General features: G+C 40.9%; 1 protein-coding gene across 1 annotated transcript in view; it reads right to left on the bottom strand.

The window, feature by feature from the left end:
• Positions 1 to 456: 456 nt before the first annotated feature.
• LOC121182614 (PDZ domain-containing RING finger protein 4-like) overlaps positions 457 to 16,586 on the bottom strand; it is a 136,065-nt gene continuing 119,935 nt past the window's right edge. The window contains exons 5-9 of the mRNA XM_041039210.1: positions 10,033 to 10,131; positions 7,531 to 7,593; positions 5,724 to 5,825; positions 4,793 to 4,921; positions 457 to 3,775 (exon numbers count right to left, since the gene is read on the bottom strand). Of these exons, the coding sequence (XP_040895144.1) occupies positions 2,306 to 3,775; positions 4,793 to 4,921; positions 5,724 to 5,825; positions 7,531 to 7,593; positions 10,033 to 10,131 (1,863 nt within the window). The 3' untranslated portion in view covers positions 457 to 2,305. The remainder of the gene's footprint in view (positions 3,776 to 4,792; positions 4,922 to 5,723; positions 5,826 to 7,530; positions 7,594 to 10,032; positions 10,132 to 16,586) is intronic.

Below are 16,586 nucleotides of genomic sequence, written 5' to 3'. Positions count from 1 at the left end.
GTTTTGTTGCTGTTTATTTTTTCATGTTTTTTTTTTTTGTTTTTTGATTTGACAGCATTTCGTAAAACTTTCCACCTCCTTTCTTTATCCATTATCCCACAACACCTTCCTCAAAGGCTGAAAGAACCACACAGATTGTTGCTCACTTTCACACAGTTCACACCAACCACTTCATAGAAAAGTGAAACTTAAAAATACCTGTGTAAAACAACTAAAAAAAAAAAATTCTAAATACAAAGTGCGCTGAAGCCTTGCTGAGTCCAGTATAATGTTAATTTTATGTTCAAGGTTCATCTGTATTCAGCACCTAAACTTCTTACCACACAGTTCAGTTACCTGGTACAAACTGCAAAGTATTAGCAGATTTGAATTCTTTAACTAATGTCTGGATAATAATAATAAAAAAGACATGATTCGGTGCCATGTTATACCAAAAAACAATAATTTATTATCATTTCTTTTGCAAAGTTCACCATTATCACACATTTCACCTGGCTACAAATGTGCCAACTACGCATTACTCGAAATTAGACCATCAGACATTTACTCAAAACAAATACAGGGATTGGTTTAAAATTTAAATTTACAATATTTCAGTTAAAAATGTGGCATTTGGAATTAGTATACTGTACATATAACTGAACTACCATGTCTGATGATAGATGGCAACCCATTAATTTCACCAGTTTAGTTTTTCCATGAGCTAATATGCTGTGTTCTGAGTCCTGCTCAGTGGCAATCATCCTAACACCAGTTTGTGACTGCAAACATAATTCAGTAACAGCTATACAATATCTGTGAATGTCTCAGTTACAAAAAACTCAAATTGTACAATGTATTAATAAGGCTGAATAACACCTCTCTGCTGCACAGAGATATACAGAGACAGAGTTTATTGTTTGTGTATGAAATCAGGTTGCCACACCAATGTATCACTGATTCAGTTTTTGCTGTTAAGGCTATGCTGAGTAAAGGTGTATGTGGAGAATAAAAATTATGTAAAAATACTGGTATGTAAAAGATATGAGCAGGTCCATCTGTTGTTGAATATGTAGAAAAAAAACCTCAAAATATTAAGCCAAAATAAAACTGAATACAAAATATTTTTTTTTACTCAAAGCTTCAAACCACACAAACAAAGACGCAGCACTGGCAGTGAGTCAGGACATATGGACTCTTTTTTTGGATATTTGAGTCTTGGGACTTTAAGAGTCTCAAAAAAACAAAAAAAACAAAACAAAACTTAAAATAAAACGACATATAGGATTCTCTGTGTCCACAAAGTAACTTATCCATTGACCTGTCAGTGTAGAAGCTTCGTAAGTTGTATTTCCTTGTTTGAAGCTTTGTTGGGGAAGTGGCTCAAGTTCACAAATTACAGAAAGAACATGAGTTTCACTGTAAAATGAGGTATCCAACTTTTAAAAGATGCTTTTATAAAATTGTTGATGATAAAACTTTTAAGGGGATTTTTTTTCTTCCTTTCAGTGGAGAGTAACAGTCAGTGTTGTCTTTAATTCAGTAGGGAGGGCTGCAATACATTTGTTGTTACAATAGTTTGTGTTTAATAACAGTAACAATAGTAGGAAATTTAGTGGTTGAAATACATAAACATTTCATAACTGCATCTCCCAATTTTTTTAGCTTAAAAACATTTGACCAATGAAAGAACATTTAAAAATTACAAATTGTTTCAAATTCAGTGGGTTTTAGGGATTAAACACATTCTTGCCATAGTTACACTCAACTTGAGCTTAAGTTACACAGTACTAAGACTGGGATTGGACGTGTGATATTAATTATTTATTTTATCTTATCTATGCACTGATAGCCTGAAACCTAATTTTAACTGCCTCTCAACAACACTGTGACTTATTTCAGCTTTAAAGGATAACTAGATCTGACCCACAGATCCATTGCGTTTTGCAGCTGGAAAGTGTACATAATACACAAAAGAAAATACTTAACTGTTCTTAAGATGCTCATACAACTATCTTGAGTTATATGGTTACAACTTAAATATGAAAATAGAATTGGAAAGCTTGAAAAGATAAACATGTTTAGTGCGAAGTAATAAAATAATTATATAGTCATAATTTCATAGAAAAGTTTTTTCCCCACTGAGTGATGTGAAAAAACAACACTGGAAAATGAAAAAAAATGCAATGACACCACTGATAAATTCTTTACAAAATGCTTTTTGGGTTACAAAGTGTGAAAAATATTCCTATTGTCCTCATAAAAACGCCACATTGAACGAGGCAAGTATATTATACCGCATGGGGTAGAATGTGTGTTTTTTTGTTTATACAGTAGTGACTGATAGGAAGGCATTGTGCACCTTGGCTCCCTCAGGGGCCTTGGTACCATGAGTCATCAGCTCCTGGATGGTCATCCAATTGTCCAGGATCTTCTTGTTGCGTTTCTTCATCATCTTCTTGTGGCTGAGCTCTATAATGCTGACTTCCTTGCGACCCTCGCTGCTGCTCTGAGGATTCTCCTTCAAGCTTTCCAGCCGACTACGCTGCATGAACTCTCGTCTTTTTCTTTGTTCTTTTGCTCTCACCAGGTGCTGCTTTCTTTCCTCTTTACTCCAGTACCTTCCCATCTTCATTTCACTCATTGCATCATCATCTGTGGTCATTCCCCCACTGCGCTCCTCTTTAATCTTTAGGGCTCGCTCCCGCAGGATCTTGTCTCTCACAGGCCTCTTGGTGATGTAACGGGTGCCGTCGCTCCGGATCTTGACCTTCCACTCCATCTTGGGCTCATTAATGGGCCTCTGAGGCTCTTTGCACACACTGAGCAGGCTGAGTTGGCTCTGAGCATACTCTACAGCTGAGCGCTGCTGGATCAGTTGCATGTAGCTCTGGTAGTGGCGGGCATGAGCCGGGATGTTGGCCTGCCTCTGCTGGGAACTGTGGGATGGAGAGAAGTAAGGAATCTGGCAAGCATGTGGCTTTAATGCCCCTCTCTCCTCCTCAGCCTGAGGTGTCTGGTCTGACTCAGAGGGATTGCTGTGGTCAGGACTGCTGCTCTTGCCTGGGACTGGAGCACGGCATGCAGGGATGGGGCTCGGGCTAAGAGAGTGACCACTGGCAAGGCTGCTGCAGAGATTCCTCTGGTTGGTGAGACTGACCATCCTCTGGAGTGAGTGTTCCGGGGAGCGGTCCATTGCCAGAGGGGTACTACGCGAACTCTCTGCTGTGTTATAGGCACTGGAGCTGTCCTTGTCCGATTTCTCCAGCCTCTCATTAATGTCTGCCAGTTTACCCCTTGTGGGCTCGCCGCGGTGGAGACTTTGGTTTTTGGTGGAGGGTGCAGAGCGGCCTGTTGAGGGAGACTGCTGGCCCTTACGAAGCTTGTGGGCCTGCATGATGTTCTGACATTCAAGTTCGATGCTGCGCAGCTCCTCGTTGAGCATACGCAGCTCGTGCTGTACGCCGCCCTGCTCCCCCATGCTGCACTCAATGGTGCTGCGGCGGCTGTAGAACAGGTCATACTCACCACTGTTACGAATTTGACACTTCAGCTCCAAGAGCTGCTGGAAACGATCACCCTCCGTCTCATCATCATCCTCATCGTCTTTGTCCTCTAGCTGTGTGGAGCCAGTAGTACGGTGTGTGTCCCGATTGTCTCTCAGGCACTGGGATAGACGTCTCTGGATGTGTGCCAGGACATTATGCTCTGAGCTTTCCATTTTGTCTTTTATACTCAGTACACTGTCCTTATGATGAGGGAGTTTGGAGCAGGTGGGCTTATCATCTTCTGCTCTCTGAAATAAACAAGGTAAATAACCAAATGAAATACTCAGATATATAAATACATGGCACACACAAAATGGTAATAGAATTTCTTTTAATAACCCACATAAGTATTATTTTTATTGATGTATGACATTCACTAGAAGCCTGTCAAGTATACATAAATATGTTTTGTTTGTTAGCATGTGTAAGTATGTTTTCAACTTATTAGAACTATGCTTTTAAATATGTTTTAGCTAATTAAAGATACATTGTTTACAAATATGGTTAAGTATGGAACTGTTCTGTAGTTTTTGTAGTGTAGTTTTCTGTTATACTTTCTTTGTTATGGAATGAGGACAAAAAAGAAAGCAAAAAAAAAAAGTCACCACAAGTGTTTAAGAGTTCAGGAAGTGCAACTCTGTTCTGCATTCTCCTGAAGGATTACACATGCTGCTGTGCGTAACTTTGTTGTACAGATCTCTTACTTCAGGGATTGTTTCCTCTCTGCCATGTCTTTGAAGTCCCATTTATATGGATTTTTGTGGTATGCTATCTTTTCAACAAAACAGAATTTTAAATTATGATTACTAATGTTTGGAATTTAAATGGTTCAACAGTCCCCTGCCATAAATATTCATAATCATTATTTTGCATTCATATTTCAAAGGGCAAAGCTTGTTTTCACTCAGTTTTGTGAGGAAAGTCAATGAAGAGTTTGATTCCCTCTCTGCCACTGGCTAGAGCTGTAGTAATTTCAAGGAAAAGGTTAATATTGACTGTGAATAATGACCTAATACTGTCAAAGCAATTATTGGTCAGTGTGATGGTATGATGTTCATTACACAGTGGGTACTACAGTCTGCCCGTCAGGGGGAAGGATAACTTAAACTATAGCTTTTTAACTCACTTGTTTTTAAGGGTTTTATTCTTATTAAACAGAATATATAAAAAGAAATTTTCCAGAGATTGTTAAACTGAGATAACAAAGCTTTGTCAGTGCCTCTCTAATCCAGTCACACAAAGCATATGTTTTGTTGCTGTCTGACCTGTTCATTCTCCTGCTCCTCCTGTAAAGCAGCTAATTCCATCTCCTCTCTCTGCTGCTCCTCCAGCATTTCCATTTTCAGCTGCTCCAGGAACTCACTGTGCTCATCATCCAGCCAAGCCTCCTCCAGCTAGGGGTGAATGAGGAAGGAAAGGATATGAAGACAGAGAGAGAAAGAGAAAGGGGTGTTAGTTGTCAAGGCCTAAGGCTTGTAGCGACAGTTTCTCAAAACAAATAGTTAGGTGTTCCAAATGTGTGCCCACATGGGATTTTCTGAAAAACTACCCATCATGGTTTTGAAATAAGAAACTGCTAGCATCCACATGTAATTCCCTATTTTTTTTAACCAACAAAACACTGCCCCTCATCTTTAAAACATGCATTCTAATCTTAAAATCAAGCCCATGCAATTTAATGGACATAAGACTGTCACCTTTGACCTATTTACTCCACACCATCCATCATCTGTTTGTCTGCTTGATGTAAGCCAAATGAGATCCATATCTGAAGACTTAAGATTTACTACTTAGAGACACATTTAATTACAAAGAGTCTACTCTTGCTCCTAGCTCATCTGCACTGCGGCAGAGTCCTTCCACTTATACGCCATCGGCCTTGGGCCTGAACTCACTCCACATTAGCATGCCATTAGCTTTTATGGCTTAGTGTTGGAAGTCAATTACAGTGGCGCTACATAAAAATAAAACATGATGAGGTGTCTCTGTGGTGGCTTCCACCAGGAGTGGTTGTGGTGAAAGGGGGAGGGGAGGGGACTACTTAGATTTACTTTAATATACTGTTAAAGACAAAACTTCAGGGCTGTAATTAGCAAATTTTGTGCTTCCTTTACCCAAGTTAGGCCACAGTAGATTTTTCAGTCTGTGGCTTGAAGATATGTCAGTGTGAGGTAGTGCAGTGTGGTAATTTCTAACCTGCATCTCAGGTCTGGCAACCAGCAGTACGATGTTCCTACACTCGTCATTGGAGAGGGCAGCCATTGCTTCCTCTCTGTCTTGTACATCTTGGCCATTAATCTGAAGATGACATACAAACATGATTACCAGGCTCAAACAAGCAAACGTGTACATAAATGCAAATATTTGAACACAGGCACACACACACACACACACAGTGAGGCCAGCTTTATCCTCTCCAATACCAAAGCCCTTAAGAAAAACAAAGTACCACAATAAAAGTGGCACTGTACAGTAATGCCTTTTTTTGCTGGGGAAATTGTAAACACTCTGTGCTGCTCTCTAATATGAAGCAGGACCCAGCAGTGATTATGAATGGGACAGTAGCCGTGGGCCGACGGTGCTGTTGTGTTCACCAAACTATCCGGCAGCGTACATACATCTAGCTGTACAATTAACTGGCCACTGACAGGGGGCGTCCATCTTTTTGCAGGCAGAGTAATGGCCCTGTCACTGGTGGATAATAGTGCCAGAGTACTGGTCTGCCTCACAAACACATACACCTCCTCTCCTGCCTTAAATCAGTCACACAACACATTGTAGACACCATTGTAGACAATTAGACAACAGTGGTTATGCATCTGCCCCCTGAATCTAATAAGTGTTTGTGGGAGATATTTACATATTTTAATACTAAATATACTAAACCATATTTTCTGTGTAGAAAACAAGTCTGTTTATTAATATGTAAATTCCCTTCATCTGCCATTCATACAGTAGTGCCTGTTCATTGTAAGTGTTCTGTAATGGTTATCATTAAAAATTTGTGGCATCACAGTGGCCGCCTCCTGCACCAACCTGAAAGCTGCACCAATCAATTTATTTAATATTAACAAAGGATCAAATGACTAAATGCAATATGTTAGGTGTTGCTCGTCTTTTAGCTTGTTGCTTTGGTTTTCTGCAACTACAAACTCCACTGCAAGCCATGGCATTTGTAGCAAAGGTAGGCAAATGTTTTCAGTGAAAAGGCCCTGACAAATCCATTGTACACTACCTTCCATACACCAAACTGCAGAAAATTTGGTGCCTTGAAACTGCCTGCAACTAGGTGGTGAAACTGCCTGCAACTAGGTGGTGAATGTAGTGAACACCTCGCATGCGTAAGAACCAGATATTTCCCTGAGGAGTTGGTGATGACCAAACCTGAACTAATAATGTTTCTCCTTGTGCTGATTGTGCAAATAGGCAATGGTTTGCCATAACAGTTTAATAAGGTAATAATATGTCTGATGTTATTTTGTTGTGTGTTTCACTGCCTCCAAATGGTTGAAGCAAGCTTTAACATGAGTGGGGGTTCTAACTCAACCCCACAAAAACAATAATCACCCATTTAACCCATACAGGCAACACTATTCAGCTCTCGGTCCTAAGAATTGCCGCCCCTTGTCGGTTGCAGAGCTCCTCTAAATCTCAGGCCTGAAGATGCAGCTAGGGGCTAATTACAGTCATAGCCTCTCAGCTATCCCACAGGAGGCCATGAGCTGCAGCGTAGCCCCATCCTGAACCAGAACTCTTAAAAACCCCTGTTGGTGCTGAGTCGGTAAGTAAAACAGCCAGGGGGGGCACTTCTCCCTCCCTAACAGTCACAGCGGGGGCCAGTTCCCCCTTTAATGTGCTGCCATTAAAAATGAATGGGCTTTCATGCTGGGAGACAGTGGTTGTGTGTCGCCCAAAAAAAAGAGAAAAAAAAGGCAGGTTTTTATGTTGAATCTAATGAGAGCTGGTGTAGAGAGGGCCAGTGAGAGAGTGTGTCCTACTGTACCTGTAAAATACGATCCCCCTCCCGGATACGTCCATCTCTGGCAGCGATGCTGTTTGGACTGATCTGTGAAGGTAGAGAGAACACAATGAATCTTCTAAAACTTTAAATCTTTATTCAAGAGAATCAAGGAGGACCTGGAAAGATGTTTAAACTCATTGTGAAGACATCGCCAAGCTAGACATGTCTAAACTTATTACCTCTGCCAAAGAGGTTTGTTGTTATTTTGTTGGTTTGCTCATCAGCAGGATTATGCAAAAAGTACTTAACGGATTTGCCCCAAACTTGGTGTAGTGATGGAACATTTGCCAGGGAAGAACCCCCCAAAAATCTGGTGCAAATCCGGTTAAAGGGGCGGAGCCAGGAGCTTTTTTTATTATTATTATCAGTTTTCCTTAATATTACAAGATAAGACATTTTTCACCTTGGAGGCGGTATGCGCTCTACTGAGTGCCGTTCTAGTTATTCTAGTTAACAATCTGAGAAACATCTCTGTGCTGCTGTGGAAAGACATATGATGTCATATGATTTTCCCACTGTTGTGTGGTCAGTTTTCAGAGCCATTTTAGTCCTGAGAAAAAAACAGAACAAACTGAGTTATCACTGTCATCATTTAAGTCCTCAATTGTATGCACCTCAGTTGCTATATCCTGGCAGGTTGATAGAGTACAAGCCTCTGCATATAGCAACTACAGCATATAACTCAACCATGATGCACCTGCTCCTCCTGTAACTAATGTTAGTGAACAAGGGGGCAGAACGCTCTTTCATCAGCCAATCAATCGATGGCCATTCGTTTCATTCTCTCCTATCAGGTGGGATCTCTGGAGATGGTGAGGTGCTGTGGCACTCCATCTTCATGATAGTCCACTCCTACACAGAGGGCCACTCATTAAACTGTGAGGGAGGTCACCAGACAGGAACTGGGGCAGGACTGGAGGGGAAATTGAAGATAGTCTTTCTGTAGGTGTGGGGAGAGCACCCACACCCTGAATAATCCACAACTGAAAACTGAAATATAGGGAAATATAGTGATCTGTCAGTTGTTAAAAATATTGTGGGTGGTGAAATGGCTGTAGTTACAGTTTGACTCTCAGCTTTGGTTCTGCCTGCGTGGATTTTGTTCTTCTCGCTATGTTTGAATCATAGGGAAAAAATGGATCTGAAGAAAACAAAGGGATGGTAGGTGGGGTGAAAACTCTAGACTGCCCATTAAAAAAAAGAAGAAAAAGGACTGGTGCTTCTGAATTAGTTAACCATTTACTGTGTATGACAATTGAAACAATGAGAAATCAACTTTAATAACAAAGAGAGTAGGCACAATGTGGCCATCCAACAGAAGCCATAAAGTTGGGAATTTTAGCCTGTTTTAAAATGACCTTGCATTGTTCTTAACTGCACATTGATGTGTTCTTACTACTTATGCAAGATCAGAGCACATAACACTACCTCGAATACATCCTGTATACAGTGACATTCAGCCACCTCATCTAAATGCAGCACACTCCTCTTAGCCTGACTTCTTTGCAGAGCGAACACTTAAGGTTGCTGCCAGGAGCCACAGACCTGAATGATTTATATTCTGCTCAGCTCTCAAAGCGAACAACTTACAGGGTCCGAGTCAACTTCAAACGAATTGGAGAGAAAGTTGAGCAGAATGGAGAACAGTATTTTCTATGCTACCAACAAGTGGGAGAAAATCAGAGGGCAAGAGCCTCTTTGCTAATATACATCTCACAGCATGCTTGTTGATGTCTGCTGTACCGGGTGCACAACTCAGACAAGATCTAAAAGCATTTTTTTCCCCTTTTTTTCGTTCTTGGCAGTCATTCCATGTTGGCAGCTGAAAGTGTAATCATGCAGTTAGAACATTGCTAAACTGTTCAATAATGTCATTTGTGGTTGATAAAAGAGTTCAATTTTAAAATTACTACACCCAATAGGGAAACCTGCTTTGCCCACGTGAATACTAAAGTAAATCATAAATTGGAAGATGAATATTAAATTTCACAATTGATTTAGTCTCAAAAATCTAGCTTCTCAATTGTTTAGGTGTTTTACTGAGGCACTCTAATCCAGTCGTGATGTTTGTCTGTTTATAGGACAGTGTATGATATGTAAATGTGAGACTTCAAAGAACTGAAATATAAAGAATCTGTAGAATATTCATATAGCTTTTGCCCTAAGAGTATTAATATTTTCATTTTTCTAACAGCTAGCAGTCCTAACTGTGGTGGTTGGCAAAAAAAAACTAGTAGGAGGAGGATACATGTATGATGCATGCATTTTTTTTTTTACAATGTGTCCAGGAGCAAGAGTGGGAATAGATAAAAGAGATGATTCAGTTTTTACAGAGTTCTTGACTGAAGAACTTGAGTATGAAAAGCTAGTGGTTCCTCATGGCAAACTAAGCTCGAGGATGCAATGCTCACAGTCTTGTATTAAGGAAATAAACCCTTTCAACTCAAGTTATTTAAGATCTTGAAGGGCAAGTTATCTACTCACCTCACTGACGTAGATGGCCACATCCTCCTCTTCATCTGTCCTGTAGCACAGAGTTAACCCCAATTTCTCTTGGCTGTTGAGTCGACACAGTTCCACTTCCTGTGTACAAAAGAGGGGAAATACAGAAAATGTAAAACCAAGATGAAGGGTCTACAGCCATGCATGCAGGTACAGTGCTGCTTTGAGCCAAATGCTAACATGCTAAAGTTTAGCAGGTGTAAAGTGCATCATGTTTAACATCTAAGTTTAGCATTTTGTGTGCCAATTAGCACCAAAGAAACTGCAGCTGAGGCTAATGGGAACATCATTAGTTTCACAGGTTTTGAAGGAACCATGAGGAACCAAAGTTCATGGCAATCCATCCAATTGTTGTTGAGACATTTCACTCTGAACCACAAATGCCAGCCTCACAATGGCACTGGAACAGCTACCCATCCAGTAGTTGTTGACAGGATTTCAGTCTGGAGCAAAGTGGTCAGCCAACTGAACATTGAAAGTTTGAAAGTTTTTTTTCTTTTTCTTTTTTTTTAACCCTGAAAGCATCCCTCAAGTCCTAAGAAGGTGCTTAGGACTGTTCTTTGAAGATCGAGTGATGTAACTGAAAGCTCCAGAACAGCTACTAAACAGACCTTGTGTGTTTTTGCCAGCAACAGTTAAACAGATGTGAAAGATTTAAATAAGAAACTAACTGAGACTTCAAATAAATTCCATACACTTATATAAAACTAAAATCTAGATATATAACAATAGCCACACAAACACTAAGGATCTGCTACACTGAAGATCAAATAACAATGTTCCTCAAGTTTCTTCAGTAAAATCCAAGTTGTTTTTGAGATGCTTCTTGAGTTTGAATTGCCAGCTCTCATCTGAGGTTTTTGAGTCTCAAAGGGTTTGATCATGAAAGACATTCTCAGCTTGCAGAGTTTGATCGGTGGGGCTTTGATGAATGTCAGAGGACCTCAAGTGTTTTTCTTTCAAGTTATAGAATGTTAGACTATAAATAAACTATTATCATGCTAATGCTACAGATAAACATGTTTGCTGTATCAGTAAAGTATTCCTCATCTGCCCGTGGGGAGAGATCAACAAACTATTGACAATCAATTACAAATCAATGGTTGTCTAATTTCCCACAAGCCTTTTGGAACATAGCTTAGTACCCCGGCGTCTACTTGAATTCTTCATTTAAGTTCCTATATAAAAATACACAAGAAGGGAGATTTGATTAATCACACCCAGAACTTGAGTGGGTGTGGTTAATCAAAGTGAGTGCCACAGTCCCCCAGCATCTAATATCAAAATCAACCAGACGCAACTTCTAATTTCCGCATTTTCACATAAACCACTTTGCACTCTGTTTCCCACAACAGCAGTGCAGCCAAACACCAAACAGCACAAGCCGAAATGCTGAAACATATCAAGGGTGTTGGAGGGAATCAAGTGTGAAATGGCCTCTCCTCCCAAGGTCTTCATTAGAGCAGAAACACACCAACTCTAAGCAGCAGGAGTGAGGAGGTTGAGTGGAGAGGAGGGTGGAGGGGGCAGAGAGAAATGAGGCGGCGGCAAGGGCTCTGGTGGGGGCTCAGAGGGGTCTCACACAGAAACAGAGAGATTCATTTCCTCTGTGACAAGTGTGGGTTGGCTGGTTACACGTGTCAGATGTGGCAGGGCTCGGGAAGAGGATGGGTGGGGGGAGGTCTGACCATGGTGGGATGAGATGAGGGGAAGAAGGGGAAAAGGCCAATACCACTGCCAGAGAGCCGCCACCTGGTGCCTCTGGCTACCCCTTCTAAGCTGTTTATGACCCTCTCCACCTCCCACTTCCTCACATACACATATAAACACACCTTTAGGCTCACTTCCCATTTTTCCTTCTCCCCTGTCACTCATTTCTTCCTACACCTCTACGTCTGCCTTTCACACACATTGACAGATCATCGAGGTGTTTTTGGACCAGGGACCTGCTGCTGCTGGGCTACACACACGCTCCCATACACACTCATACTCAAAAGAATAATTCCCACATCCCTGCACAAGTCCTATGCTTACACACACAAGTATACTCAGCAGAGCACACACATTAGCACAGACAGGGGAAAAAAAGAGCTGGAGAAAAACGACATCATCTGAGCTTTGTCGTTTTATCTTTCTCGACAACCTCCACCTGACGGGGAGCTCAGATCTTTAATTGACTGTCTCAGAAGCGATGACAACTTCAAACCCCTGACTGACATGTAAGGATACAACGTGAAAGAGGGAAGAAGCTTTGGTGCTGACTACCTGAACAAAGTGAGCTGCAAAAATCAGTCATTAGCTATATTAAAAATGTTACTAATGAGCTCTCTCTGTTATTGTTGGTAGTGATATTAAAGCGGCACATCTCCTGATGCAACGAAGCAGTCATGGAGGTAATGGGAGCTACGGAGACAGCGCACATCTTGCATGCTAATATGATGTGAGAAGTGGGATATCTGTGGGAAATACTGAAATCAGTAGCAATGTCTTGGAGACATTTGTCTAAAAATAAACCACAAATTAATTGCTCAGACTGAGGTAAAGCAGAGGTGTGAGCAGGTACTATATCATCCCTATCTGGCTCTGTGAAGAGCCTAAAGTTACTTCTGACTAATTAATGGCTAGATATAGTGCAGGAGACCTATAGCTAATTGATCAGAGAAAACAGATTGCTACAATTAGTACATGTTGGATGAAACATCAAACCTGAATGCTAGTGTGTGTATTACTGTGTGCCACTCATATATGTGTCTTTATCAGATATTCTTTTGGTTTCTTCTTTTAAGGCATTACTGTGTGGAAAAAACACCCACTCATGCTCAGAGCCCTCAGTAAAAGGAGGGTGTCTCCTTATCAATCAAACACACATTCACCAATCTCTGTCTCTCTGCTTTCTCCTCTTGCCTTTTGATTTTTTCCCTCCATTTTCCAGGCGAGCTCTCTGCCTCTCAGGCAGGAGATTGCACCGTGGCACAGGGACGAGGGCTGACAATAAATGAATAACTCTGATTGTGTGATTAGGGGGAAGATTGGCGCCCAACATCAAAGCACATTGGATGCTGTCATAATAATGGCACCTTTGATTAGCATTAATTAAAAAAAACAGTCACAAATGCATGGATGGTTACCACTGACAGGAAGACCATCTCTGAGCTGGGAGTACTTGTTGTCAGAAACCACCAAAACTAATCAAAGGAATGGTTACTAACATGGCACTGTGGCCGTATACACGTCAGTGGATCCCAGGAAATGTATGATTTTTCTGTGTGAAATTCTAGCTATGAGGCATGGCCTGTGTGTTTCATTAATCCAAACAAGCCAGGGGTGGAAGAGAAATTCTCCCTCACCTTTCCTACAGAATGAACGATCAAATTAGTTGAGCTGCAATACATCCCCCTACCCCAGCTTGTTAAGTGAAGCAGGACTCAAGCCCAACCTCAAGGTTTTTGAGATAGTAGATAAACTGGGAGGGAGATGCAGTGGGGAATGTTAATGTTGGATTTCGACTTTCAGTTCCTATTGAGTACATGTGCAGTACTTAATATGCCACAATTAAAGTTTACTGGGAAATACTACATTCTAGGAGGAAACTGGAGAATGGGCCTACATGAACTGCAGTAACCTGGTCACTGTAAAGCCAGTTAACAATCATATTTCTCGACTCTCTATCCCTGAACATATTTTCAAACGAGGCTGATTTATTTTAATTGTGTAAGACGCCGTAGTGAGAGCCTTAAATTGAGAATGTGACTGAATTTCACAGATAGTTTACTGTTCATGTGTGAAAATCAGTCTGTACTGAAAGGGTCCATCTTCATTTTAGTCAGATTTGGTTTTTATTATGCTGGATGCAAATATGGTGCTTTCTATCATCCTGCTGCATAAATACGACAGTTATATTCTCCCTCTCTACAGTCTGTCATTAACATGAGCTCTTTTAAAATCCCAGTTTACAGTATGTCTACACATGACAAAAAAATCTGGTTTCTCCAGCAGAAATCTCGATGCACTAACTGGGTTTCTCTCATCTCTTACTCCAATTGCAGAAATCGTCTGTCATTTACTTGATGTTTAAGAAAGAATTTTGCCAGAAAATTCCATCAGTGGCCTGGTTACTTAAACCTGCATTTGTTTTCTGAGTACAGCAGAACAAATTATAAACTGTTAAATATCTGGTTCTTTTGCTACTAAATTGTTCACCAGCTTGTCACTAACTTTTCCATTTGTTGCTGGGCATACAGTATAATGTGCAGTGGGTTTATCCGACCTGGTTCACTGAGAACAGCTGCCTGCTGTGGCTGGAAACAGGGTTAATAACAGAGCGTGAACCAAAGCAGATAGGCTGCATTTAGACTGTCTTTAGCCTTGCATGAAAACATTTCATTTGAATGAGGTCAGTCTGATGTTGCAGTGGAGCTGCTAATGCATCAGGCACCGGCAAAAAAAACCTGGCTCAACTTTGCAACACAACGTCATTCAGCAAGGCCAATCAATATGTGCAAGCCCACATTCCATTGCTACAACTGTAACTCGTGTCATATTTCTACGGTTTACCTTGCAACCATTGAAATGAAAAATTTGGTAATTACAGCTGTGATCCTGTCTCAGAGTATTATAAAAAGCGCTGCAGTACTTTGGCATCTGATAAACCTCTTACTCAACCAGCTGCCTTCTGTCTGTCTTTCTCACCAGGACCTGAAGTAGCACACCACAACAATGCAGCGTCTTGAGGTGTTTTAACTCTGGGCTGTTTTTGGTCTGAAACTGCAGGCTGTAAAACCAAAACAATGTGCAAAGAGATGCCAACTCAGAGGGTTCATCACTTCAAGTGACGCCTTTCACATCATACATGCAGTACATCAGTCATTTGATCCATTGTTAATATAAAAGTATTGATTAGGGCAGCTATGTGCATGTAAACACACTGTCAGTCATGAAGGTTCTAAGGTGGAGGTCATATTACTAATGTATGAACTCTACAGGTGTTTGTAAAGAGTCTTTTGATGTTTCTCTTGATGTTTCACTGAATACAGTCTTTAGTCCACACAAACTGATAACTATGAAAACAGCTCGGCTGGATTGGATGGAGATCTGGCAGTACGCAGTGTATCCTGTGGCCACTTATCTATTAAGTACAAAGACCAGAAACATGAAAATCAAATTTTCACATGAACCCACATACACTAAAAGTGAGTATTTCAGTGGCATCTCTCCACCTCATCAGCCACTGTACTCCAGAACTCTCAAATGTTGATTACCCTAACAGAAACATCAGTGTCCTGGTGTATTAGAAAGGTGAATTAGATTTAGATGGTTTCTCTGTGATGTGATGGCAAACTGCTCTCCCCCACTGTGCTTTTTCATCTAACAAAGGTAATTTAAAGAAATGTCTTTCCTTCTTTCTCTTTTCTCTCTTTCAGCGGGAGTGGATCAGGTCGACCCTGAAAGTGGCTTTTCAGCTTTTACCTACATCCCCCTCGCAGCGTTTTCAGTTGACATACAGTAAGTGGGGCTGCATTAGTTGGTGTCTAACTCCCCGAGCATGAAATAAAAAAAACGGTGCGGGCTACAAAGCACACACAGTATAATAGGATTTGTTAATAGCAATGAGGCATAAAGAGAGGCTTTCATATATTATATTTATTCCGATTTGACACTAGGGCCTCTGTGATCCAAGTGGGTGCACAAATCTCTTTAGGATGTGAAGAAACAGCTCAAGCTCAGTGGGTGGAAGCATTCAGAACAAATTCAAATGAAACAAATAAGAAGAGGGAGGGGTGAGCAATCACCATACATCAGACCAGTCGGAGCCCTAGATGACAATATGCTTGCATCTCAATGACTCAGAAATAAAGAATATTGGACCAAAGCAGCGAGCGGAGACAGAAGCTGTTTATCTCTTCCCATCACAGTTGAATCAGTGCATCTGTATGTATATCTGTATGTGTCAGAGATCAGCAGCCTTAGAAAGATCACCTCTCCAACTGCGTCTGTTACTTACACTCCAGTAAAGTTGCAGAAGCAAAGAAATGTGTTTCCTTCTTTTTTTTGTTTCTTACCAGCACCTGCCACACACACCTGACTTTAATTGGGTTTGATCAAGCTCAGAGTCAACCAGCTTGCTAGCGTTTTTCTCCAAAGTTGTGAAAACAATTAGCAAATCTCAGGTAACGCTGTCACTGGAGCTTTTCTATTTTCTCTTTTCGCCTTGTAGAGGAAAAAAAAGCAAAAACTTGGAGGCAAGTCCTCGTTGCCAGTGGAAGCAAGGGATATTTCACGCTGTCTGCAGTGTGGCAGATCATCTGTCACTACTGTCCCCTTGAGATCTGCCTGTAGAGTCAATTAGTGTTTGCGCCTTTCCACCAATTGGTAAGCATCATTAAATATCTAGTGTTGAGGTAATGTGTGTCCATTTGTTGCAGGGGTTAGATGTGTTTGTACATATGGGCAGAACTTTGTTGTAGAGTTTTAGCAGTTTGTCAGCTACTAATACAAGACTTTTGGGATCAATGCCAATATAAATATGTGACTTTCTA

The sequence above is a fragment of the Toxotes jaculatrix genome, chromosome 5, assembly GCF_017976425.1.
Source record: "Toxotes jaculatrix isolate fToxJac2 chromosome 5, fToxJac2.pri, whole genome shotgun sequence".
Classification (NCBI taxonomy): Eukaryota; Metazoa; Chordata; class Actinopteri; family Toxotidae; genus Toxotes; species Toxotes jaculatrix.
Note: the sequence above shows the minus strand (reverse complement) of the source record. Positions and strands in the feature narration are given on the sequence as shown.